Below are 25110 nucleotides of genomic sequence, written 5' to 3'. Positions count from 1 at the left end.
TGAATGAATAGGTTTAGTGGCCAAGTATGTGCATATACAAGGAATGTGCCTTGGCGCTCTGCTCACAAATGACAACACAAACATACAGTTAACAATTAAGAATAAAGCATAAACACTTCAAAACAATAAGGATACAACATTACGGTCTAAACATGTGGGTGAAATATCCACTGACCTGGGCGCCACATCCTTCTATGGCGAAGAATTCCACAGATTCACCACCCTCTGACTAAAGAAATTTCTCCTCATCTCCTTCCTAAAAGAACGTCTTTTAATTCTGAGGCTATGACCTCCAGTTCTAGACTCTCCCACTAGTGGAAACATCCTCCCCACATCCACTCTATCCAAGCCTTTCACTATTCTGTATGTTTCAATGAGGTCCCCCCTCATTCTTCTAAACTCCAGCGAGTACTGGCCCGGTGCCTACAAACGCTCATCATAGGTTAACCTACTCATTCCTGGAATCATTCTTGTAAACCTCCTCTGGACGCCTCTCAATTGAATCAAGGACTCCTCCCTCAGATATGGTGCCCAAAATTGCTCGCAATATTCCAAATGCGGCCTTACCAGCACCTAGGCATTCCATCACTACGCACTTCACTATTAAATGCACACCCCCTATTGCGGTAATAATGTCCCCTTGTCTGAGTCCCTGCCACTAGTGGAAACATCTCGACATTTACCCTGGCCTCTTATCCCATTGCATCATGATCCAATTTAGCATCAAGCAACCTCGAGAACTGCTTCCCAGCATCCCAGAGGACTAAATATCTATGGACGAGATCATAAGCATTTTACTGGCAATGGATAACTACTAAAGAATCAATGTGTAGTTTGTGTCCCTCAGGCAAAACTAATTCTAAGATGTTAAGCCTCAACTATTAAGTGATGGTAAAAGCTGTATTGAATTAATAATGCTGCCATAAAAAAGCTCAAGGAGTCAAACTCTGAATTCACCAAAGGAGGAAGACGGCAGTCAGAAGAGAAAGCAGAATATGAGAGTAAGTTGCAATTGTCAAGATATTGGAAGGGGGGGGGGTGTGTGGTGGGGACAATGAGGTTTAGATCATAATCCCTTGTCCCAAACTCACCAATTGCCTGCCTTCATCGTGCATTGTATACTGGTTGACATCAATGTATTTATGAAGACAACCCTCCCTCGTACTTCCTCAAAATATTCTGTCAAGTTATTGGGAGCAATTTTCTTCCAATAAATCCATGCTGTCTTCCCCTAATCAATCCACACTTGTTCAAGTGCCTGCTATTCTGCCCTGTAAATAGTAGCCTCCTGGATGCTATTAGTGAGGACCCAACGATGGTCATACCAAGATAGGCGGTGGGCTGTCTTGTTGGAGATGGTCATTGCCAGACACTACTTATGCGGCACAATTGTCCAAATAGTCAATAATGTGCCCGGAAAGCATTAAAGAAACGGATGTCACATTTTAGATGTCAGACTGCAAATTATTATTAACTGCAGGAAAAGTGCATGTTTAAAAGCCGCATATTTGCACTGCAATTACTGGGAAGTCGACAGACAAAAGGTGCTACTTCCTAATAGACAGCGTGGCCTCGGATGTGAACTGTTTGCAGTCCCCAACTCTACACGTCTCCCTGACTCCCGCTTGCACAGCCCGTTTCTCCCCCCATTCAACCCCTGATGGGCATCATTGAAAGTATAAAATCAATTTTGGCTGGGTGCTATTGGGCAACGGATTCAGTGGCCGATCAACCAAAGCATTTAGCTGGCGGTGTGACACCAATCAAAGGCGACTTCACTGAGCATTGGGACGAAATGTGTAAGAAGGAACGGCAGATGCTGGTTTAAACCGAAGATAGACACAAAATGCTGAAGTAACTCAGCGGGACAGGCGGCATCTCCGGAGAGAAGGAATGGGCGATGACCCGAAACGTCATCCATTCCTCTCCAGAGATGCTGCCTGTCCCGCTGAGTTACTCCAGCGTTTTGTGTCTATTAGCTGAGTGTTGGTCCAGCTGTGGGAGGTTGCCTGAGCTTTTTAGATGTTCCATTCACAACCTGCGGGACGCAGCGAGACTTTTTCAAACAACATCAAACCAAGAATGCAATTCAGAGTGAAGATGTGGGAAAGCCAGGATACGGTACCCACTAATAAAGCTTCTTTCTCTGATTTGAGAGAGCGGGCGGCGACATTTCCCTCGCTGCTCACCCTGTTCTGGGTGAACCCATTCGTCTCCTGCACAGAAAATACAAAGGGAAATGATGAGAGTAATCGGAGTCTCCTGGGAAACCAAAGGCATATTTTACCATCCATGTGATTACAAGTGATTATTCCTTTCTAATTAACATTCACCGCCTTGAGGGAAACTGCATTAAGCTAAAACACTAAATAAAACAAAATGGACTGACAAAATCTTGCTTCTCTTTTATGATTACAGCTCACAGGAGGAGTGGCAGTGAGGTTATTACAATGCTGGACGACTGCCAACCCTGTTGAGCAGGGAAATGAATGCAAATTACACGTATGTGCCAGATCATGAGAAAACAGTAGCAGCAGTGGCCACTCGGCCCCTCAAGCCTGTCCTGCCATTCAGCCTGAACTCAACTGATCTGCCCCAGGTCTTTTGTGCACAGACCTCCTCTTCTCCAGTTCCTCATGACCCCCCACTCCATGATCTTTCGCTAATGTGTGCACTACCTTTTTAAATACCCAAATGATCTAACAACCACAACCCTCTCAGGTAAAGAATTCCAGAGATTCTCTGCCCTCTGTGGATCTTTACGCATCAATAAGATCACCCACCATTTTTTCAATCTCCATAGAATACAAGCCCATTTAACCACATGTAACAGGACAATGTTTTCATGCCAGGAACTAGCCTGGCGAATCTCTTCCAGACCGAATCCAAGATGAGTCTTATATAAAGGGGTCAAAGCAGTACACAACATTCCAGGTGTGGTCTCAACAAAACCATGTACAATTGTGACAAACCCTCCTTATTTTTGTAATCCCCAGCCTCCTGGCAATGTCATTTACCTTCCCGACCACTTGCTGCACCTGCCTGCTAACTTTTAATGCTTCATGTACAAGCAGATTCCACTACAGCATAGAAACAGGGGAACAGCGGGTCAGGCAGCATCCGTGGAGGCAAAGGGATAGTCGGCATTCCACGTTAACAACTGTATCAGGACTGAGAGTGCATAGGCAGTATAAAGGGGTGAGGAGGAGTGAGGCAGGGGTTGGCAAGCAATAGGTGCATCCAGGTAAGGAGGAATTGTTGGGCAGATGGATCCAGCTAAGGGATGGTAGGGTGGAGATAATGACAGGGACTGGGAGGTGAAAATTGGAGGCAATAAAGTTCTGCAGATTATGGAATCTGAAAATAATGGAAGGTGATGTGTGGAACCAGATGAGGGAGGTCAGTCAATAGTCAATAGTCAATTATTTGTCACATACTCATAAATGTGTAGTGAAATGAAAAATTGCCTGCAGTTCAACAATAAGACCAATAAGAATAATCGATAAAAATGCAATAACACATACAATCATAAACTAACACCATGAACAGATGGGAACAGTGGGGGGAAGGGAGAGACAGCGGACCCAGTGTGTTAACTCCATCATGGAAGCTGGGGCATTTGAACTCAAGTAATTAAATAAAAATCCAGGCTAAACAAACGAGTGACAGTTAACCATAAAACTACTAGGATTGCTGTTTAACCCACCCGGGTTAATAATGTCCTTCGAAAAAGCCATCCTTCCCCAGATCTATCAATACCTCCTTATTAGGGATGTACAATAGAATTTATGACAGTTTGATATCCACATCCTGAGAGTGAATAAAATTAAAATGTTTATGCAAACTGGGGATACAGCAGCCCCGGCAAATTCAGGCACATTCTGCCGCTGTCACAGAACTGGGCACTAGAGGTCAGTGTTGGCACAGTGAGGAGTCACTGAATACTCTCCCATCCTTCCTATGCTCATCTCCTCTCCCTAAATCCCTCGTTTCCCTTTTATTCCCCCTCTTTCCCCTTCCCTTTGTCTTTTTCCACCCACACCTCTCTGGCTTTACATTTGACTCCTTGCTTTCTCTCCTAATCTGACACCTTTTTCTCTTCTTTTCACCTCTAGCCCTTGTCACTCAGTTGACCCAACTGCCAAACACCCTCACCTCCGCTCCCCTCTCTCCCGCCCAAACTTGTATCCATCTCTCACTAGCCAGGCTTTTTCCTGGCCCCGCCTCTCTTTTCCTGCTTCTCCCATCCCCACTCCATCAGTCTGATATATTATCTGATTTAATTGGCTAGCATGGAGAACAACTCTTTTCACTGTACCTCAGTACACGTGACAATAATAAACCTGAACCTAATTCTTCAAACACTTACAATAAGGGACAATTTACAGCAGCCAATTTTCTTACCAGCATTTCCTTGGGACATGGGAGGAAACCAGAGCGCCTGGTGGGGGTGGAAGCCCCACGCGGTCCAAAGGAGAATGTGTAGGCTCTACATGGATAGCAGCGGAGGTCAGGATCGAACCGGGGCCTCTGGAGCTGTGAGGCAGCAGACCGAACCACAGTGCTACTGTGCCACCCACCACGGCTGCTCCAAAATCTCCAGCCTTTCGTATCAATGAATTACACAAGAGGGGCAGTTTACAGAGGCCAATTAAACTATACACCCACAGGTCCTTGAGATGTGGGAATAAACTAGAGCAGCTGGGGAAAACCCACATGATCACAGGGAGAACGTGCAAACCCCACTCTGACAGCAGCCAAGGATTAAACCTGGGTCTCTTGCACTGTGCGGCGGCTGCTCTACTGCTGTGCCACTGACGTCCGGGGGCTTTGGAACTTGCTTCTGCTCCACTGGAACATGGCTCCTCGGGAATGAAGCGTTTGCACTGTAATTGAAGGTGGGCGTGTTGGGAGTGAGAGAATGTTACCCCTTTCCATCCCATCCTTTGCGTTCAAACAGCCTTTATTACCACAATTACTCCTCCTTGATAACATAAGTGAATCCAATCTTTCTGTGCAATATTCTGACTCACAAAATAAACACAAACCACCGACAAAATTGCCTGAGCAAGGAGATGATTACCCAATCAATTCCATCACTATTAGGGCTGACAAAGGACTCTCGGAACATAAGCCTCTCGGTTGTCAGATCTGTAATCTAAAATGTACAGCTATAAAAGCAGCAGCAGCAGGAGCTCTGGAGATTGCTTCCCAAGGGAATCATTGTCTCAGCTCCTCTGCGGAGAGTGTCAGCACAGGTTTGGTGCTAACCTGGAGCGGTCTGACTTCCCCGATGCTCTGTTCCCAAGGGGGGAGGGAGTCAGACAGTAAATACACAGCGGGTATCATATCATATCATCATATCATATATATACAGCCGGAAACAGGCCTTTTCGGCCCTCCAAGTCCGTGCCGCCCAGCGATCCCCGCACATTAACACTATCCTACACCCACTAGGGACAATTTTTACATTTTACCCAGCCAATTAACCTACATACCTGTACGTCTTTGGAGTGTGGGAGGAAACCGAAGATCTCGGAGAAAACCCACGCAGGTCACGGGGAGAACGTACAAACTCCTTACAGTGCAGCACCCGTAGAGCTGCTGCCTCACAGTTCCAGCACCACCGGTTTGATCCTGACCTCAGCTCTATGTTCCCACTGTCCCTGCGTGGGGTTTTCTCTGGATGCTCGGATTTCCTCCCACATCTCAAAGATGTGCAGGTCGATAGGTTTAGTTGGGCGGCTGTGAATCGCCCATAGTGTGCGGGTGATTGGTGGAATATGGGGGGGAGTTGATGGGAATGTGGAGAGAACATCATGGGAATAGTGTAGGATTTGTCTGGTGCCAGCTCTTCCTTAAGAGGCGATAAGTTTCAAACAGCAATATATGACACTCGAAAACCTAACCATGGCAGAAGCTGGTGAATGAAAGCAGAAAATGCTGGAAACACTCAGCGGGTCAGGCAGCGTCTGCAGAGAGAAACGTTAATGTTTCAGTTTGATGAGCTTTCATCAGAACCTGCCATGTTATGGTCGGGTGTTTGATCGTGTTGTAACAGAGACGGAATGTCAGTACACAGTTAATGTGCAGGGGAGTGGGACCATAGAGGAAGTTCTTTTAAAGAATAGCACGTACACAAGGAATTAACAACATTATAAACACACAGAGGATCGATAATATCATGGTTGGTCTTTCACCTCTGACCCACGTCCCAGTTTTCTTCCTATCTACAATTCTATAGACCTCCGTTCTGAATATACTCCACAACTGAGTCTGCACAGCCCTCTTATTGAATTCCAAATATTTCACCCTCTATGTGAAAACATTTCTCATCTCTGAAGGTGGCTCTCCTATTTTGAGAAGGTCACCCCCAGTTCTAGACTCCTAAGTCAAGGGAGGAAACATCCATTCAGCAAGTACCTGGTCAAGAGTTGAGGGTGTGCTGCAATGAGATTGTCACTCATTCTTCTAAACTCCAGAGATTACAGCCCTAGACTTGAGACTGGATCGATGCAAGATGGCACTGGAGCATGGCGACTCTTTGTATGCTGTCCTCAGCAGAGTCTACGATTATCCACTGCAATCGTTCCACTCATTTACTTGTGTATGATTGTACTCATGCATTGTACGATTTGACTGGATAGCATGCAAAACAAAGTTTATCACTGCATCTCGCTAAACATGACAATAATAAACGAAACTAATCTCTCAACTCTACAATACACCCCCCCCCCCCGCCTGCATCCACCCATCACTAGCAGGCCCTGTCCTATCCCACCCCTCTTTTCCAGCTTTCTCCCCCATGCTACAATTCAGAAGAATGGTCCCAACCCGAAAGGTTGTCTATTCCATGTCTTCCAAAGATGTTGCACGACCCGCAAAATTACTCCAGAACTTTAAAGGTTGTGCTTCCACTTGTTTTCCAAATTTGGGGTCAAAATAGTCTCGCATCCGATGAAGAATCTGCAACACCTTCCAGTATTCTGTGCTTTGATTTTCAGATCAGCAGCTTCTGCCACGGTTTGGTTTTGCATTGTGTTGCAACAGGGGTGCGGCCTGATGCCGTACGAGGCGAACTCCTCGCTGTGTGCTGAATATTTCAGCCTTGCATGTGTATTATGCTTGTTCCAGCAAAACCTTCACAGGGCTCTGTGTGAAGCCAAAACCACCAACAATCACACTGGAGCTGCAGCTATAGGAGAAGGGAACTATTTCTCTAATCAATCCCTCTCAGCACATGGGAGCAGTTCATAGATTCTAAATCCCTTTATTGAACAAGATTAAATTTGTAATAATAAAACAAAAGATGCTGGAAATACTCAGGTCAGGCAGCTGCTTGCAGATCCCGCAGACTAAATCTGTGATTGATTTATTGCCATTTCATATAACTCAGCGATGATTATTTCATGGATTTGTCCTCTCAAATAATAGAGTAACTTATCTTCATAAGATGCGAATGTAATTTTCCTTTCAAACCCGGGCTCTATTTTCATTAATAAGCCAACCATTAACTGTATTTAATACAGAAAGGAGATGGAAATAATTTATATTTGTCACCAGTGTAACCTGGATTGATAAGGAATTTGTAAACAAATATTGACCAAGTGAACAACAAATGCATTTTACAAAAACATTTACAATGTAAGTCTAGCTAAATGTCTGTTCTGGTTAAGTAAGTTTAGTATTCTGGACATTTGTGTTGTAGAGAGAAGAATGTTTCAGATGCTGGGTGATATTGTGTCCAATTTTTGAGTTGAACAACTGGGCGGCATGGTGGCGCAGTGGTAGAATTGCTGCCTCACAGCGCCAGAGACCCAAGTTCCATCCTGACTACGGGTGCTGTCTGAACAGCGTTTGTACATTTTCCCTGTGACCACGTGGGTTTTCCCCGGGTACTCCCACCTTCCAGAGACGTACAGGTTTGTAGGTTAATTGGCTTAGGTAAAGATTACAAATTGTTCCTAGTGTGTAAGATAGTACTACTGTATGGTGATCACTGGTTGGCATGGACTCAGTGGGCCGAAGGGTTGTTTCTGCACTGTAATTCTAAACTAAATTAAACCAAACTAAACTAAACTAAAAGGGCGACCTGTTTTTGTCTTCATGAATAAAGCACTTCAAAAGGATCTGGGTGTCCTCGTGCATCATTTGCAAAAAGCTAGTATGCAAAGAGAACAATTAGGAAATTTAACAGAACGTTAATGTACACAATGTTTCAGTGGAAGAACATTTTGGGGACAGAGATCATAACCATACATTTTAAAATTGTTTTGAAAAGGGATAAATTTGGACCTTGGGGGAAGGAATTAAATTGGATTTGGGCAGATTACAATGTTATTAGGCAAAACCTCGAGAGATTCAATTATTTAGTTTAGTTTAGAGATACAGCACGGAAACAGGCCCTTTGCTTAAAGCAAGTAGGAAAGAACCCAAGTGGGCAATTGGAAGTGCCAAAAGGGGCCATGAAATTACTTTGACGAGTCAGATGAAAGAAAATCCCAAAGTTTTTAATATGTTATAAATAAGAGTGTAACCAGGGAGAAGGTAGGATCATTTAAGAATAAGGGGTAGGCCATTTAGAATGGAGATGCGGAAAAACGTTTTCACTCAGAGAGTTGTAAATCTGTGGAATTCTCTGCCTCTGAAGGCAGTGGAGGCCAATTCTCTGGATGCTTTCAAGAGAGAGCTAGATAGAGCTCTTAATGATAGCGGAGTCAGGGGATGATCAGCGATGATCACATTGAATGGCAGTGCTGGCTCGAAGGGCCTAATGGCTTACTCCTGCACCTATTGTCTATTGTGAAAGATAAAGAAATATATTTGTGCTTGGAGCCAGAAGATGTAAGCGAGGTACTAAACAAATAGTTTGCATCTGTATTTTCCAAGGAGAAGCACATGGACGATGGTGGGATCAGTAGAGAGTATTATTACGCAAGTGCAGTTTGAAATCAAGAAGGAGGTGGTATCATGGCTCTTGATAAAGGATGAATCCCCAGGACCAAAAGGGATCTATCTCAGATACTTCAGAGAAGCAAGAGATGAGATTGCAGGAACTTTGGCAAAGATCTCCGTTTCTTTTCCTGCCACAGGTGAGGTTCTGGAGGACAGGAGAGTAGCCACGGCACATGGTCTACCTGCCTTCATTTGTTGGGGCAAGAGTCAAGAAGTCATGATGCGGCTTTATAGGCCTTAGATAGGGTGCTTTTGGAGTACTGCATGTAGCTTTGGGTCCCATTACAGGAAGGATGTGGAGGTTTGGAGAGGGAGGAAGTGGCCAGACTTCGATTGTTTTCTCTTGCACATTGTTGGTTGAGGGGAAACCTGAGAGAAGTATAAAAATTAGGAAAGTCATAGATAGGGTAGACAGTCAAAATCTTTTCCCCAGGGTGGAATGTCAAAGACAAGAGGGCAAAACTTTAAGATGAAACCGGCAAAGTTTAAAGGAGACGTGCGGGGTAAGATTTTTCCATTGAGAGTGATGAATGCCTGAAACGCACTACCAGGTGTGGTGGACCTTAGGGATATTTAAGAATCTTTGAGATAGGGCACATGGAAATGCAAGGAGTGTAGGAATATGGGTTATGTACAGGCATATTAGATCAGTTTATATTGGCCTCATGTTTGGCACATTGTGGGATGAAGGACCTTTTCCTGTTCGTTCAAGTCCAAAAACACTTTATTTGTCCCCGTGCTTTTCTATGTTCTATGTTCTAAGGACAGCCCCGGGTCTGAAACTGAGTGAAGACTAACTCCCCAGCAGCAGAGTGAATCTGGCCTCTTCATTCATAAGGGCAGTGTTGGAGTTTAGTGATCACAATTGATCCATTTGATCACAATTGATCCATTTTCAGTGTACAGATACATGATAAGGGAAAAAGATAATAAGAGTCCAAGCCATGAGTGTTGTGATTTAGTGTAAGAAGCGATAAACCTAACGGTTAATCAAATGAGAAGTTATTGTGAGGCAGTGGATTGCATGCATGCTTCAGTAATTTTTGTAACTTTGTCAGTGCCTTTGTGGCAACTCTTTTGTGTACTTTGTATGCAAAAAAAAAAGAAGAATTTCACTGTACCTAGGTACATGGGACAATAAAGTATCATCATCATCATCTTGTACTCTTGTGATGAAGGCCAGCAGACACTTTGCCTTCTTAACTGCTTGCTGCACCTCTATGTAGGTTTCCAGTGCCTGATGCACAAGAATAACCCAGCTTTATTTTTGCTTCTGCCTCTTTATTTTTTCAACTCAAGTGGACAACTATGTATTATTACCATATTATTACATGTACCCGCCCACCCACTCAACGTCTGAACCTTCTTGAAGCTTCTTTTACTTTCTCTTCATAACTCTCAATCCCACTGGTTTTGTGTCACTGGCAAACTTAGAAATAGTATCTTTAGTTCCCTCATCCTAATCATTGACATACTGGGACCTAAGTGCTATTCCCTGCGGTGCTCCATTAGTTACTTCCTACCACTCTGAGAAAGTCTGATTTATTGCCACACTATGTCTCTGTTGACTAATGTACAAACCATTGTCCTTCCCTGCAGCTCTGCAAACTGTTTTCCCTCAAACACCTATCCAATTCCCTTGCAAAGGCACCAATGTTTTCATTGCAATGAAATATGACTTTCATTGGCAAATGGACAAGTACATGAACAGGAAAGGTTTAGAGGGATATGGGCCAAATGCAGGCAGGTATAGTGTAGATGCAGCAGCTTGGTCGGCATGGGCAGGTTGGGCTGAAGGGCCTATTTCCTGCTGTATGACTCTGTGACTCTAAATTGTCATAGAGTCATAGAGTGATAGTGTGGAAACAGGCCCTTCAGCCCAATTTGCCCATACCGGCTAACATGTCCCAGCTACACTAGTCCCACTTTCCAGCATTTGGTCCATATCCCTCCAAATCTCTCCTATGCATGTGCCTGTCTAACTGCTTCTTAAAAGTTGGGATAGTCCCTGCCTTAACTACCTCCTCTGGCAGCTTGTTCCATACCGGAGCTGCAACACCGGAGGTCTGGTCTTCCTGTCGGGGGACCTCAGAGTAGGCAATAGACTTCTCTGCCAAGTCTGCTTGTTCCTTTCTCCGTCTTTGTGGTGTGGGAGTCTGGGACATGTGGTTAAAACAGTGCATGTGATCAGCAACACTGAGCTTGGCTGAGGCCGGGCCAGTCTGTCAGCTGCATTAGTTGACAGTCTGCCACATTCTGGAAATACACCTTTTGTCAGGAGACGAAATGTCACCCGTTTTGGGGTGAGATTGACTTTATGTAAGTCAATTACAATGCAACTTCCAGTCATACCCAGACGATTTTCTTTCAATTCGTGAAGACAGGTTTAAAGATTAATATTTTTGCCTTGCTTTTTCCGTGCTCTCTCCCCTCATGCTTCTAACCGCTAAATAATAATGATTTTACAGTGGAAGTGCAGCCTGTATATTGAGAGAACACGGGGGGATACGCTTGGCCGGTGTTGGTCAATAATGATGGATGCGGACACACTCAGAGGTACAGCTAAAACAACTTGTTAAAGGCAGCTCCTGACGTCGTGCCGGCTGGGACATAAAGGGCTCTGCTGAAGGGAACTACGTTGGTAGGGGAGACACTCGGTGAATAAGAATGAATGAAGTGCATGGTCATTGTACAGAGTCACAGAGAGACCAGCTCGTCAGCCCACTGACTCCACACTGTCCATCAGTTTCACTTTAGTTTATTATCCAATGCACCGAGGTAGAGTGAAAAGCTTTTGTTGCACGCTTGCCGCTGACCACCTATTTTTAATAACAGTTGTTCAGTTAATGGGATTAATATCCCATTTTTAGAAAATTCTCCTCACATTCTCAACAGCTCCCCCAGATTCTATCCTTCAATTACATATTAAACAGAAACATAGAAAAATAGGTGCAGGAGTAGGCCATTCGGCCCTTCGAGCCAGCACCGCCATTCAATATGATCATCTAAAATCAGTACCCCGTTCCTGCTTTTTGCCCATATCCCTTGATTCCTTTAGCCCGAAGAGCTAAATCTAATTAATATTTGGGGGCAATTTACAGAGTGCAGTAAACCTACCAAGGAAACTGGAGCACCTCTGCTGAGGAAACCCATGTGGCCACAGGGAGAATGTACAAACTCCACACAGGCAGCACCCGAGGTCAGGACTGAACCCATATCTCCGGTGCTGTGAGGCAGCTGCTACACCACCTGCACTGAAACATTAGGGCGAATATTCTCCCATGGGCTGTCACTTAATGCCTGCATCTGTCCAGTATGACACAGGGGGATTAATCAGCGGAGTAAGTGAAGTAGAGCCCATCTGTACCAAAGGGCAGTGAGATGGTCAGCTTTCATGACTCTGGTCTCTTGTACACCTCCCCCACCACACCTTGCCATTGAGATGGTGCCTTCGTCTGTTTGGGCAAGTTTGCCTGATTCCCCCAACTCCCTCAAACCTCTACACTGTCCGAGGAAATGCAACACTACAAAAGGCAATACAATCAATGACAGGGGGTTGAGTACATCACCTGAGGATCTATGTGTAGGAAAGAACTGCAGATGCTGGTTTAAATCGAAGGTAGGCACAAAATGCTGGAGTAACTCAGCGGGACAGGCAGCATCTCTGGAGAGAAGGAATGGGTGACTTTTCAGGTCCAGACCCTTCTTCAGACTGATGTTAGGAGAGTGAGCGGGACAGAGATCGTACAACTGGTGGGATAACTGGGAAGGGGGAGGCGATGGAGAGAGAGAGGGAAAGCAAGGGCTATCTGAAGTTAGAGAGTCAATGTTCATACTGCTGGGGTGTAAGCTGGGGGGTAGTTGAGATGACAGCACTTCTCAGCAGTGAACTACTCAATGGACAATAGCTGGTGCTTTAGAAACATAGAAACATAGAAAATAGGTGCAGGAGTAGGCCATTCGGCCCTTCGAGCCTGCACCGCCATTCAATATGATCATGGCTGATCATCCAACTCAGTATCCCGTACCTGCCTTCTCTCCATACCCCCTGATCCCTTTAGCCACAAGGGCCACATCTAACTCCCTCTTAAATATAGCCAATGAACTGGCCTCAACTACCTTCTGTGGCAGAGAATTCCACAGATTCACCACTTTCTGTGTGAAAAAAAAAACCTTTCTCATCTCGGTCCTAAAAGACTTCCCCCTTATCCTTAAACTGTGACCCCCTTGTTCTGGACTTCCCCAACATCGGGAACAATCTTCCTGCATCTAGCCTGTCCAACCCCTTAAGAATTTTGTAGGTTTCTATAAGATCCCCCCTCAATCTTCTAAATTCCAGCGAGTCATCTATGGGATGGAAGGGCCATACTACCTAAGCCAAACCGACAGTAACCATTGGACCCGAGTAGTTCAATATTCACGTGTTCGGTTGTTGGATCCACTCTGTGAAATGATACTTCGGGAAATCTTCTCCATTACACTGCAGGCTGTACAGCAGCCCTAATATTACTAGTGAACAACACCTCAGCAATTTACTCATGCATGCTCAAAAATCCAATCAGTGTTTCTATGTAATCTCAGGGCCTAAAGATAACACAGAAGCAGGAGTAATTATGCCTTGCTGCTGGTAGTATCCTGAATGCGCAGACACAGGTTTTATTTAATTGTTATAAATTCTTTAAATGCTCAGAGTGCGATTGTTGACACAGACCACAGAAAGCAATAGACGCAAGCTATGGATGAGTAGTGAGTTTACAAAGCACGAGTTTGACTGGTACAGGACTGTAACAACACAGCGGAGGGGTAGGATCTGCAGGGACGAGCACCAACTGAGGATCTGCCTGACACTGAAGCAGCCGTGAGTGGCACAGAAGATGTCTGTGCTTGTCGAACATAACAGACCTCCCAATCTGGAAAATGCAGAACACAAATACTCTAAATCAGGAATAGACACTTGATTTTCTTACTGATTAGCAATCTCAAATTTCTATGGATGCACCATAGAAAGCATCATATCAGGATGCAGCACAACTACTCTGCCCAAGAACACAAGAAATTGCAAACACACAAACCAGCCTCCTCCCTCCCCCCCCCCCCCAACACCTAGTTTACACTTCTAGCTGTCTTGAAATACCAGCCAATATAATCAAGAATCACCTACACCCAAGTCATTCCCTCCTCTCCCCTCTTCTATTGAGTAGAGGAAACAAAAGCTTGATAGTATGTACCACCCAGATGCAAGAACAGCTTTCTTCTTCCCTGTTGTTATCAGACTCTTGAATGGACCTATTATTATAAGGCTGTATTCCTGATCTCCCATTCTACATCATTGTAGCCCCTTTTGTAAACTGCAATTCTTCTGTAGCTGTAACACCATAATCTGCAATTGGTTTCCTTTCTCTTTTTGCATTACCTGTTCTACTCATGTATGGTTTGAATGTAATCATGTATGGCTGATTTACCTGAATAGCACGCAAGCAAAGTTTGTTCTTTGTATCTTGGTATATATGACAATAATTAACTAATACCAACACTAATCTATCTAAGCCTTGAAAATACACAAGGATTCTGGCCTCACTACTTTCTGAGCAAGGGTTCTATAGACCTAACCCTCTGAGATATGCTCTCAGGTTTGAATATGTGGCCCCTTATTCTGAGACCATGCCTTTGGCTCTGGACTCACAATCTCCAAAGAAGTAGGATGGCTGCATTTACAGCCGCGATGGCTGCATTTCCTCATCGACACAGTCACCAACATCAAGCTTCTCTTCTTGTTTCCTCTGCACTAATTAATCCAAGGGAACATGACCTCATCCAAGAAAGACACAAATGCTGGAGTAACTCAACCGGTCAGGATGCACCCCTGGAGAACATGGATAGGTGACGTTTTAGGTTGGGAGAATTTTATAGGCCATGACCAATATCATCAGAGCACAAAGCAACATCTCGCATTATTCTACCTGCAAACACAACTAGTCCTCATTAATCTCTGGGTCACTAAACTCGGTTACTAGATTACTTTATTATGAAAACGATGTTGTACTGTGTCAAGATGGTCTTCTGCTTGGTTGTTCTAGTTTATGCTTTAGTACTTCTTTGACAACTGAGTGTGTGCATGGGATGCACTGTCCTGGCAGAGGTCAACTATGCCCATTCAGCTCTGATAGTAGTGAGGCTGCCCGAAGGGAGCAGGACCCAAGGATCCTCATCACCTCACACCACCAGTTCATGACCAAACCACTGAAAGCAATTCTTTGGTGCACATGATATTTTTCTACAGAAAACTAATAATCTGCTTTATGACTATTTGGAAATCCCAATGGATTGGCATTGGGGGTCATCGAATGATTTCTCTACTCCCTTTACAACTCACAACTCACCAGGGCCTCATTTCCCACATTCCCTTTAAACGCACCGAGGTCCCACTTCCCCGGCTCTCTTTAAATTCACTGGGGGCCCATTTGCCACACGCCCTTTAAACTTTGGGATCCCTTTACCAAGCTTCTTTTAAACTCACCAAGCCCCTTTTTCCCACACTCATTTTTTATCCACCATCACTGAAGATGACCAGGATTCTGGGGAGAACACTCCATTGCTTGGAGTCAACACAAAGGAAGATGGCTGTGACTGCCACAGGCCAATCATCCCAGTGTCAGGACCATCCCAGTGTCAGTGTCTTCACTGCTGATCAATGATCTACCTTCTATCATAAGACCAGAAGTAGAAATATTTGCGATGTTTAACATCATCCCTTTCATTAAAAATATAATCACGACACTTTGAGATTCAACATTGCCATTGTGGAGTTGCCTATCATTGGCATTGGGGAGCCCACCAGAACCTCAGATGGACCAGCCTCGTAGGTAACACAACAATGAATGTTCTGTGGTGAATGACCCAAAGCCTTTCCACTATCTACAAATTAGCATGGAGTACTCTCCCCTCGACTGGATGAATTCAACAACGCTCAAGAAGCTCAACACCATGCAGACCATGAAAGCCCACCTACCTCCACCACCCTAAACCCGCACACCCTCCACTGTCTGCACAGAGTAGCTGCTATTTTTTTTACATCAACAAGATTTTCCTGAACATCTTGTCAAGGCTTCTTCATGTACAAATCCTAAATCCGTAATCTCTACTCTCCAAGAAGGCTGGGGAGAGCAGGTGCTTGGGAATATCACCAACCTCTCCTTCCTTCCGCTAGCTCAATGTAGAAATATATCGGCATCCCTTCATCAAGCCTGGGCACAAATCCCAGACAACCCTCCCCAAAAGCACTGTTGGAAATTTCTCAACACGTGGATAGGAGCTGTTCAAGAAGGCTGTTCCCTTCCACCTTTCCAAGGACAATTGCAAATAAATGCTGGACTTACCAGTAACAGCCACAACCAGTGAACAAATTAATAAAAAATAAGATAAATGTACTCTATTAAATACTTTGTTAACTTTAGCTGAGGTTGCTGAGCCATACCAGAGCAAGAATAACTAATCTGTCAATTATGTTTAATTGGCTCAATGAGGCTGTAAAAGGTGCTCCTTGCCAGTTAAGCCTTTGAGAGCTCAATGACTGATAGGGGAACTTACCTTTTCTTGCAGACTTGCAAGCAATGCTTGTACTTGTGATTTTTCCTCCTTTATTTTCTCCAGTTCCAATTCCTTTTTTTTGTATTCTTCTTGCAGAGCACGTAGTTGCTGTTCAGAAACAAGATTGTCATTAGTCACAGGGCCAGGCGATTGCTGCAAGCTTTTAAATTCCTCAGAGGTGAAAATGGCTTTCATCTTTCACTCCGGAGGAAAGAGTATTTGTAGTGACCACTTCTGACATTGTACTTAGTTTATTTAGTTCAGAGATACAGCATGGAAACAGGCCCTTCGGCCCACCGAGTCTGCACCGACCAGCAATTACCTATCCTGCGCACTAGGGACAATTTACAGAAGCGAATTAAACTACAAACCTGCACGTCTTTGGCATGTGGGAGGAAACCGGAGCACCCGGATAAAACACGCATGATCACAGGGAGAATGTACAAACTCCGTACAGACAGCACCTCTAGCCAGGATCGAACCCGGGTCTCTGGCACTGTTAGGTAGCAACCCTATCACCGCGCCACTGTGCCGCCCGACTTGGGGGAGGGGATGGGAAGGACACTGCAGAGGTGATGTGGAAGCAGATACAATCACCATAGAGGTTTTTGGATAGGCACACAGATATGTGCAGACTGGAGGTTATGGATCAAGTGTAGACAGAGAGATTGGTTTATCTTGGCATCATGTTCGGCACAGTTATTAGGAGCCAAATGGCATCTTCCTGTGTCATACTGTTCTATGTTTTATGTTCATATATCAATTAGATCACAAATAATATTCTGCTCCATTGCCTTGCTGAAACTATTAAAAGATCATAAGGTCATTAGCGATAGGAGTGGAATTAGGCCATTCAGCCCATCAAGTCTACTCCGCCATTCACTCATGGATGATCTATCTTTCCCTCTCAACCCCATTCTCCTGCCTTCTCCTGACAACCCCTGACACCCTTACTAATGAAGAATCTATCAATCTCTGCTTTAAAAAGGTCACAGGGTGAAAGTGCAAACTCCACACAGGTAGAGGTCAGGATTGAACCCAGGTCTCTGGAGCTGTGAAGCAGCAGCTCCACCCGCTGCCCTGCTGTGTCTCTCATGTTTCAGTTCAAATTATGAATTCTTTGAAAACTTGCTCAGCACTGCTGAAATTGTAGGGGCACTTCCATTTAATATTCAGTACACCGACTGGAATATCAGGTTGTAATTATGCCGAAGCAACACTTGTAGTTGTCAAGAAGAACATATTGCATTACGCGCGTGTTGCCGGGATGTGTGTGAGAAATGATAACATAACTTCTCTATTAATGAACAATTGCATCTTTAAAAAGAGCAATGATCAGCCCACTGAGGGGGCCGAGCCACGAGCTCCCTCATTATTACTGGTGCACACCAGGTGACCAAACGGGCAGAGTTATTTTACCAACAAATTGTGAAAGGTGTCAGTTTAAGTGACATAATTCATGCATCCACAAATGATATCAATCTGGGTGGAAGAAAAAGATGACAGATGGAACATAATGTGTGGAAATGTGAGGTTATCCATTTAGTAGGCAGAATAGAAAAGCAGCTTTATTGAAACCACGTCAGGTTTCAGATGAGCTTATACAAGAAACAGGGAAAAGTTAGCATGCCGAGTCATGGAATCATAAAGTCATAGAGTCATGCAGCACAGAAACGGGCCATTCGGCCCAACATGTCCCTGCCGATCAAGATGACCCGTCTAAGGTAGTCTTATTTGGCTGCATTTGGCACGCATACATCAAAACTTTTCCTATCCGTGTCCCTGTCCAAATAGCTTTTAATTGTTGTGAATTTACCATCCTCAACAAAACTTCCTCTGACAAAAATAGACAAAAACTGAGTATGAAGAAGAGTCTCGACCTGAAACGTCACTTATCCATTTTCTCTAGGGATGCTGCGTGACCCAGTGAGTTACTCCAGTAATTTGTTTCTATTTTTGCTGTAACTCAGCATCTACAGTTCATTTTTATTAATACTCCCTCTGACAGCTCGTTTCATATACCGACGACCATCTGTGTGAAAGGTTGACCCTAAGGATCCTATTAAATTTTTCCCCATTTTCCCATCTCACCTCAACCTATGTCCTCTGGTTCTTGATTCCCCTACTCTGGGAAAAAAATCCTCTGAGCATTCACCCTATCCATTCCCTCATGATTTTATACATCCCTATAAGATCACCCCTCAGCCTCCTGGGATCCAAGGAATAAAGTCCTGGCCTGCACAACTTCTCCTCCAGTCAGGTCTCAAGTCCTGGCATCATCCTCATATATCTTTTGTGCCCTCTTTCCAGCTTCATGGCATCTTTCCTGTAGCAGGGTGACCAAAACTAAACACAATACTCCATCTGTGGCCTCACCAGCACCTTGTACAACTGTAACATAACTTCTACACTCAATTCACTGACTGCCAAAAGCCTTTTTCACAACCCTATTTACCAGCAACACCGCTTTCAGGGAACTACAGTATGTGCATGTACTCCTAAATCCCTCTGCTCTACAACACTCCTGGGCCCTATCATTCCCTATGAAGGTGCTGTCTTGGTTTGCAATACCTCACACTTATCTGAATTAAACTCCATTAGTCATTCCTCAGACCACTTGCCCAGCTGAACAAAATCCCACTGTAATTCTTGCTGACTTCCAAACAACATAAAATGTGTGCTGAAAATTGCCATCTCAGTCAAAATATCTAATTGAAAAAGCCTCCAATAACGCTCAAGGTCCATCACCAGTACTAAATCTGAAAAAAGGAAGTGGCTTTACGAATCCCGATGTCATATCAAAGCACTAAATCTATTCAATACTAGACGGGCGTGGACCCATTGGGTCCAAATCTCTCCTGCGGGCATCATCTAACATCATATGACACCATCTACTTTGGTGTAATCTGCAAATTTACTAATCATGGATTGTGCATTCTCATTCGAATCGTTGATATGGATGACAAACAGCGATGGGCCCGGCACTTGGTTCCTGCTCGAACCAGGTCTGCATGTTCAGAAGGATGGATGGCCCGGAATCCTCTTCCCTCCCTGAACCTCTGCACCTGGGCTGTTTTAAGGAGAATGCATTCACTCGCCTGCTGCATGCCCTGCATTGACTACTGCCCATTCACTCACCTGTTGCATGCCCTGCATTGTGCACAGCACATTCACTCACCTGCAGCGTGCCCTGCATTATGTACTGCACATTCATTCACCTGTTGTATGCCCTGCATTAACTACAGCACATTCACTCACCTGCAGCATGCCCTGCATTGACTACTGCCCATTCACTCACCTGTTGTATGCCCTGCATTAACTACAGCACATTCACTCACCTGCAGCATGCCCTGCATTGACTACTGCCCATTCACTCACCTGTTGTATGCCCTGCATTAACTACAGCACATTCACTCACCTGCAGCATGCCCTGCATTGACTACTGCCCATTCACTCACCTGTTGTATGCCCTGCATTAACTACAGCACATTCATTCATCTGTTGTATGCCCTGCATTAACTACAGCACATTCATTCATCTGTTGTATGCCCTGCATTAACTACAGCACATTCACTCACCTGCAGCATGCCCTGCATTGACTGCTGCACATTCATTCATCTGTTGTGTGACTTGCATTGACTGCTGCACATTAATTCACCTATTGCATGCCCTGCATTAACTACTGCACATTCACTCGCCTGCTGCATGCCCTGCATTATGTACAGCACATTCACTCACCTGCTGCATGCCCTGCATTGCCTGCTGTTGGAACTGCAGCTGCTGATCCTTGGTGTGGCTTTCATCTGTCCGGTAGAATTTCCCCTGCTCCTGCTTAAGCAGCTCCACCTCATTTCTGTAGGCGTCCAGCTGCCACCTCAGGCTGTCATTCTCCTCCTTCAGTGCACGGGCCTGGGCTTGCAGAGCTAAGAGAAAGAGCAAATGAAATCCCGTTGCATGCCAAGATATTCACAGACTGCATTCCGTCTTATCCCAGATGAGACTGCAAGGAGAGGGTTAACCTTTATAATGTTAAGCTTTAAGTACCCGCTTCAGCCTTTATCTGATGTGTCAGCATCTGCAGATGGAGCCGGGACAGGAGTTGGCCATCAGTCCCTCACACCTGCTGCAATTTAATGAGCCTCTGGTTGAGGTACAATCTACAAGTGTCTTCCTGACAAAAACCCCTCTCATTTGTGGCCCATTGTACTTGACCCTTCTGCCAATGGGAACCGTTTCCCACTGCCTGTCTGTACTTTTCATGAGTTTAAACGGATTCAATTCATGGCATCTCATGGCATCTCTTCTTTTTTTTTTTTAATTTATTTTTTATTTTTGAAAAGCATATGTACAAATAGAAATAAAAAAAACACATTTGTTACAAAGTTCTTACATAGCTTCAATTTTTAAATTTTTGGAGAGAGAAAGTAAAAATAAAATAAAAAAAACTATAAACTTGGGGAGAGAGAGTAAAAGGGTTTAAAAAAAACCGGATCTAACAATAAAAATTAAAGGGAGTAGATCCGGGAGACAATAACCACAGTTGTACATCCAACCCCTAACTCAATTTTCAACTTTTAATTTAAATTTTTTATTTTAGTCCTGTGCCAAACACATTTACTTTTCTAAAAATTCAATAAATGGAGACCATATTTTTAAAAATAGCTCAGGTTTGTCGATTAAGGCAAACCTTATTTTTTCCAAATGCAGGGTCTCTGTCATTTCCGTAGTCCACATTTTAATTGTGGGGGTTATTGGTTTTTTCCAAAATTTAAGTATTAATTTTTTCGCAGTTATTAGACTGTAATCAAGAAAATGTACCTGACTTACTGTAAAATTTGTAGTATGTTCTGATAATCCTAATATAATTAATTTTGGGTCCATATCTAACTTTTTATTAATAACTTTAGAAACTATTTTAAAAATCTCCAACCAGAAGTTTTGCATTTTTATACACGTTACGAAAATATGAGTTAAATTAGCTTCTTGAAATTGACATTTATCACAAATAGGAGAGATACTAGGAAAAATCCTATTTAATTTTGTCTTCGAATAATGTAATCTATGTATTATTTTAAATTGTATTAAGGAGTGTCTCTTCTGCACCCTCTCCAAACACTTTGCATCTTTCCTAGAGTGTGGGCCTAGAACTGCGTAGAAACCTGTATCGAAACTGTTGTTTATAAACGTTCAACATGACTTTCTTGTTCTTGAACTCTCTGTCTCTATTCAGTTCAGTTTAGTTTAATGTAACGCGTATCGCAGTACAGTGAAGAGCTTTTGTTGCCTGCTCACCAGTCAGCAGAAAGACAATACATGATTACAATTGATCCATTTACAGTGTATAGATCTGTAGAATTGGAGATTTAAGAGTGTGGAGCGATTGTATTGTGAGTTTGTAGATCTGCTTCTGCGGCTAGCATGCAAATAGTCGCCAGGGTTGGGCGCCGTCTTGGAAGCCCTGGATCCTGTTTACATTTTCAATCACTTTCTCAACCAGGCCTGCTACTTCCAATGAACAAGAACCATTTACCTTCGGAACTCTTTGATCCTTGTGCTGCGCCCTCTTGTTCATATTGTCTCTTCTCAATCTTCCACCTAAATATGTCTTTACCTTTCTCAGCATTAGACTGCATCCGCCACCTGCCCATGCATCACAATCCGGTTTGGCAACTGCTCTCTCCAAGACGGCGGGGATGGGAGCGCATTTATTAAAGTTTCAGCTTGACGGCTCATCAGCAGCGGCAGCTCGACGGCTCAGCAGACCCCCACCCTCATTTGCCGCCACTCCCGTCACTCGGGTGGGTCCCATTGTGACGTCGGACGCGGCTGACGGCCAGGGTAACTGGAAAAGTTCTTTTTTAAACTTTAAAAAGTGATTTTTAAAGTTTAAAAAGTGAAAAACTTCAAAAATATAACAAACATTTGAACCCCAGGCCAATGGTGAGTAAGGTGAGCCTAGAATTGTGCCGCTATCGTGTACCGTTATGGCTGTATTTCAAGAACAAATCAGGCGCTGCGGGAGCGGCTGCGACTCGCCTTCGGAGGCTCCGGGGGCTTCGGCCGCGGGCCGCATGGATATCGGAAGCTCACAGCCCCCTGGGTGGGGGCCGACATCGGGAGCTCCGGCAGTGGCAGCGTCTTCGCCCGCCCTGGATCGCGGGGCTTGGGTCGGCCCGCCGCGGACCTTTCACTGTCCGGCGCGGCCTGAAATAGGCCGCGGGATTTTCTCTACCTGGTAGGGGCTTCAATGTCGGGAGCCAGGACCGCCTCGACGTGAAGTGGCGGGGTCTTCGCCCGCCCCGGATCGGCCCGCTGCGGACCTTTCACCGTCCGGCGCGGCCTGGAACGTGGCAACTTCCACAGCCTGACCGCAGGAGAAGACGGTAGGGGAAGAGAAAAGATATTCTGGCCTTCCATCACAGTGAGGAGGGGACTGGAGGAGACTCACTGTGATGGATGTTACTTTTTTTTTGTTTTTTTGTTTTGTGTTGGTTTGTGATTGTGTGTGAAATTGCTTATTTTTATTGCTCTTAGTGCTGGACTGTGGGTGACCTTTCATTTCACTGCACATCTTGTATGTGTATGTGACAAATAAACTTGACTTGATGAGAGTTTTTAGTAATATATATAGATAATTCAATGTCTGCTGATCAGAACTTCCCGTTTACCTCCCTGTGGACCCATTATGTCTCTCCCGAAACCTGATGGTGTTTTCATTAGTTACTTCTTTTATTTACAGATGCACTGTAGACAATAACCTGATTGGTTGCATCATGGCCTGGTCGCAGAGATGGACATAGCCCATTCTGTACCTCCTGCCTGACTGTACCCTGAGGTGCTGCCTCGAGAGGGCGGCATCTATCATCAAGGAGGCTGATGATAGAAGGCCATGCCCTCTTCTTGCTGCAACAGTCAGGCAGGAGGTACAGATGCTTGAAGTCCCACAACACCAGGTTCGGGAACAGCCCTTTTTCTACAACTGTCGGGTTCTTGAACTGACCTGCACAAATCTAATCCTACCTCAGCAAGCGGAGCATTAAAGACTTACTTCTTGAACAACCATGGGACTTGTTTTCTAATGTGTATTTTTGCAATAATATTTTGCTTTATGCAATCTTAGAATTTATGCCTAATAAATGTCCATGATAAATTTATGGATCATTTATGTTCTATGTGTTGTATGAACCTATGTGCCTGGAAAGCAGCTGCAATATTTTCACCATACTTGTGCAAATGACAATAAACTTAATTTGACTCGTTAACTTGTGTAACTGGGGCTTACCAATCCCAGCGCTGTGAGAATGGGCCCTCCCAACCCTTCCCTCAGCAGATACTCTCCCCATCAATTCATCACTGCTTCCTCCCTCTCTTCCTTTGCTCCCCTCGAGCCTGTGTTTCCCGCTGTCTGGGAAAGTGCCTGATTTCCCTTGCATTCCCCACAGGTAGAGTGAGGGTGGTGAGTGGGTGGTGCAGGATGCAATAGATGACACCAATATTTCTTTGTGAGATGTCTTTTTTGACGACTTCTACTTTGTGAATATACATAATAGGTGTAACACCATATGCATCATGACATTTTATATAGAGAGCACCATGGTTTTTGGGTGCACGTCAGGCTTTGAGCTGATGGGTGACTGGGCTCCTGTAGAAGGACGTTTGGCAAGTCTCCATGGACTGGACACATTCTCGGCCTTTTCATCGCGTGACGTTTTGCCTTCAATCACCCCCACCCCCCCTCTCCTGCCTCCCCTGAAGAACTTAATTACCAACTTTTTGCAACCAGCAAACCAAGCATCGTTGGACCAGTCACAGAGAGCTATTCACTCAACCCGAGACACTCACTGAACAGAGTGGTGAGAGTCATGGAGACATTGACATGGCCAAACCTTCTTAGAGTCAAACCTTCCGTCACCCTGCTCCAGGAAATTCCATGTATCCCTGAGCCAGGGCGAGGGAGGAGCGGCCTACTCTGAGCCCATTTGCCACTTCCCGTGAGAAGAGTCTGACACCAGGTCAATGCAAGAACACATCTATGAGGTCCATGCCGATTCTAGATTATGAATTTAGCTGTCATTACATTGACCTTTTTGTTTTATTGAATGGGTAATTTGAAAACTCTGGCACCGCATTGTTTATGTGTAATTCCAGCTTTGTCTAAGGACTTGTGTAATTAGTAACACAAAGTGTAATTACAATGAGGACAGATGCTGGCCGATTTAATGAGAAACTGCAATTTGCAAAGCAGATTATTATCACAGATGTTAGATTATGGGATCTAGTTTTGTAAGAAGATGATGGTATGACCCATACACAGAATACGCGATAGATCTGTGTGAAGAGAAGAATATACTAAAGACAACAGTGGCGCGGTGGCACAGCGGTAGAGTTGCTGCCTTACAGCGAATGCAGCGCTGGAGACCCGGGTTCGATCCCGACTATGGGTGCTGTCTGTACGGAGTTTGTACGTTCTCCCCGTGACCTGCGTGGGTTTTCTCCAAGATCTTCGGTTTCCTCCCACACTCCTAAGACATACAGGTTTGTAGGTAAATTGGCTAGGTAAATGTAAAA

At 44.5% G+C, this 25110-nt stretch overlaps 1 protein-coding gene across 2 annotated transcripts in view; it reads right to left on the bottom strand.

Moving 5' to 3' along the window:
- Nucleotides 1-25110, bottom strand: part of enox1 (ecto-NOX disulfide-thiol exchanger 1) — a 180290-nt gene that overhangs the window by 11377 nt on the left and 143803 nt on the right. The window contains exons 9-11 of one of the 2 annotated variants that reach the window (XM_078409375.1): nucleotides 20281-20465; nucleotides 16543-16650; nucleotides 2126-2216 (exon numbers count right to left, since the gene is read on the bottom strand). In XM_078409375.1, the coding sequence (XP_078265501.1) occupies nucleotides 2126-2216; nucleotides 16543-16650; nucleotides 20281-20465 (384 nt within the window). The remainder of the gene's footprint in view (nucleotides 1-2125; nucleotides 2217-16542; nucleotides 16651-20280; nucleotides 20466-25110) is intronic. The other variant, XM_078409374.1, reaches the window with a different exon arrangement.

Source organism: Rhinoraja longicauda, chromosome 12 (assembly GCF_053455715.1).
Source record: "Rhinoraja longicauda isolate Sanriku21f chromosome 12, sRhiLon1.1, whole genome shotgun sequence".
NCBI lineage: Eukaryota > Metazoa > Chordata > Chondrichthyes > Rajiformes > Arhynchobatidae > Rhinoraja > Rhinoraja longicauda.
This window is presented reverse-complemented; position numbering and strand designations above follow the sequence as displayed.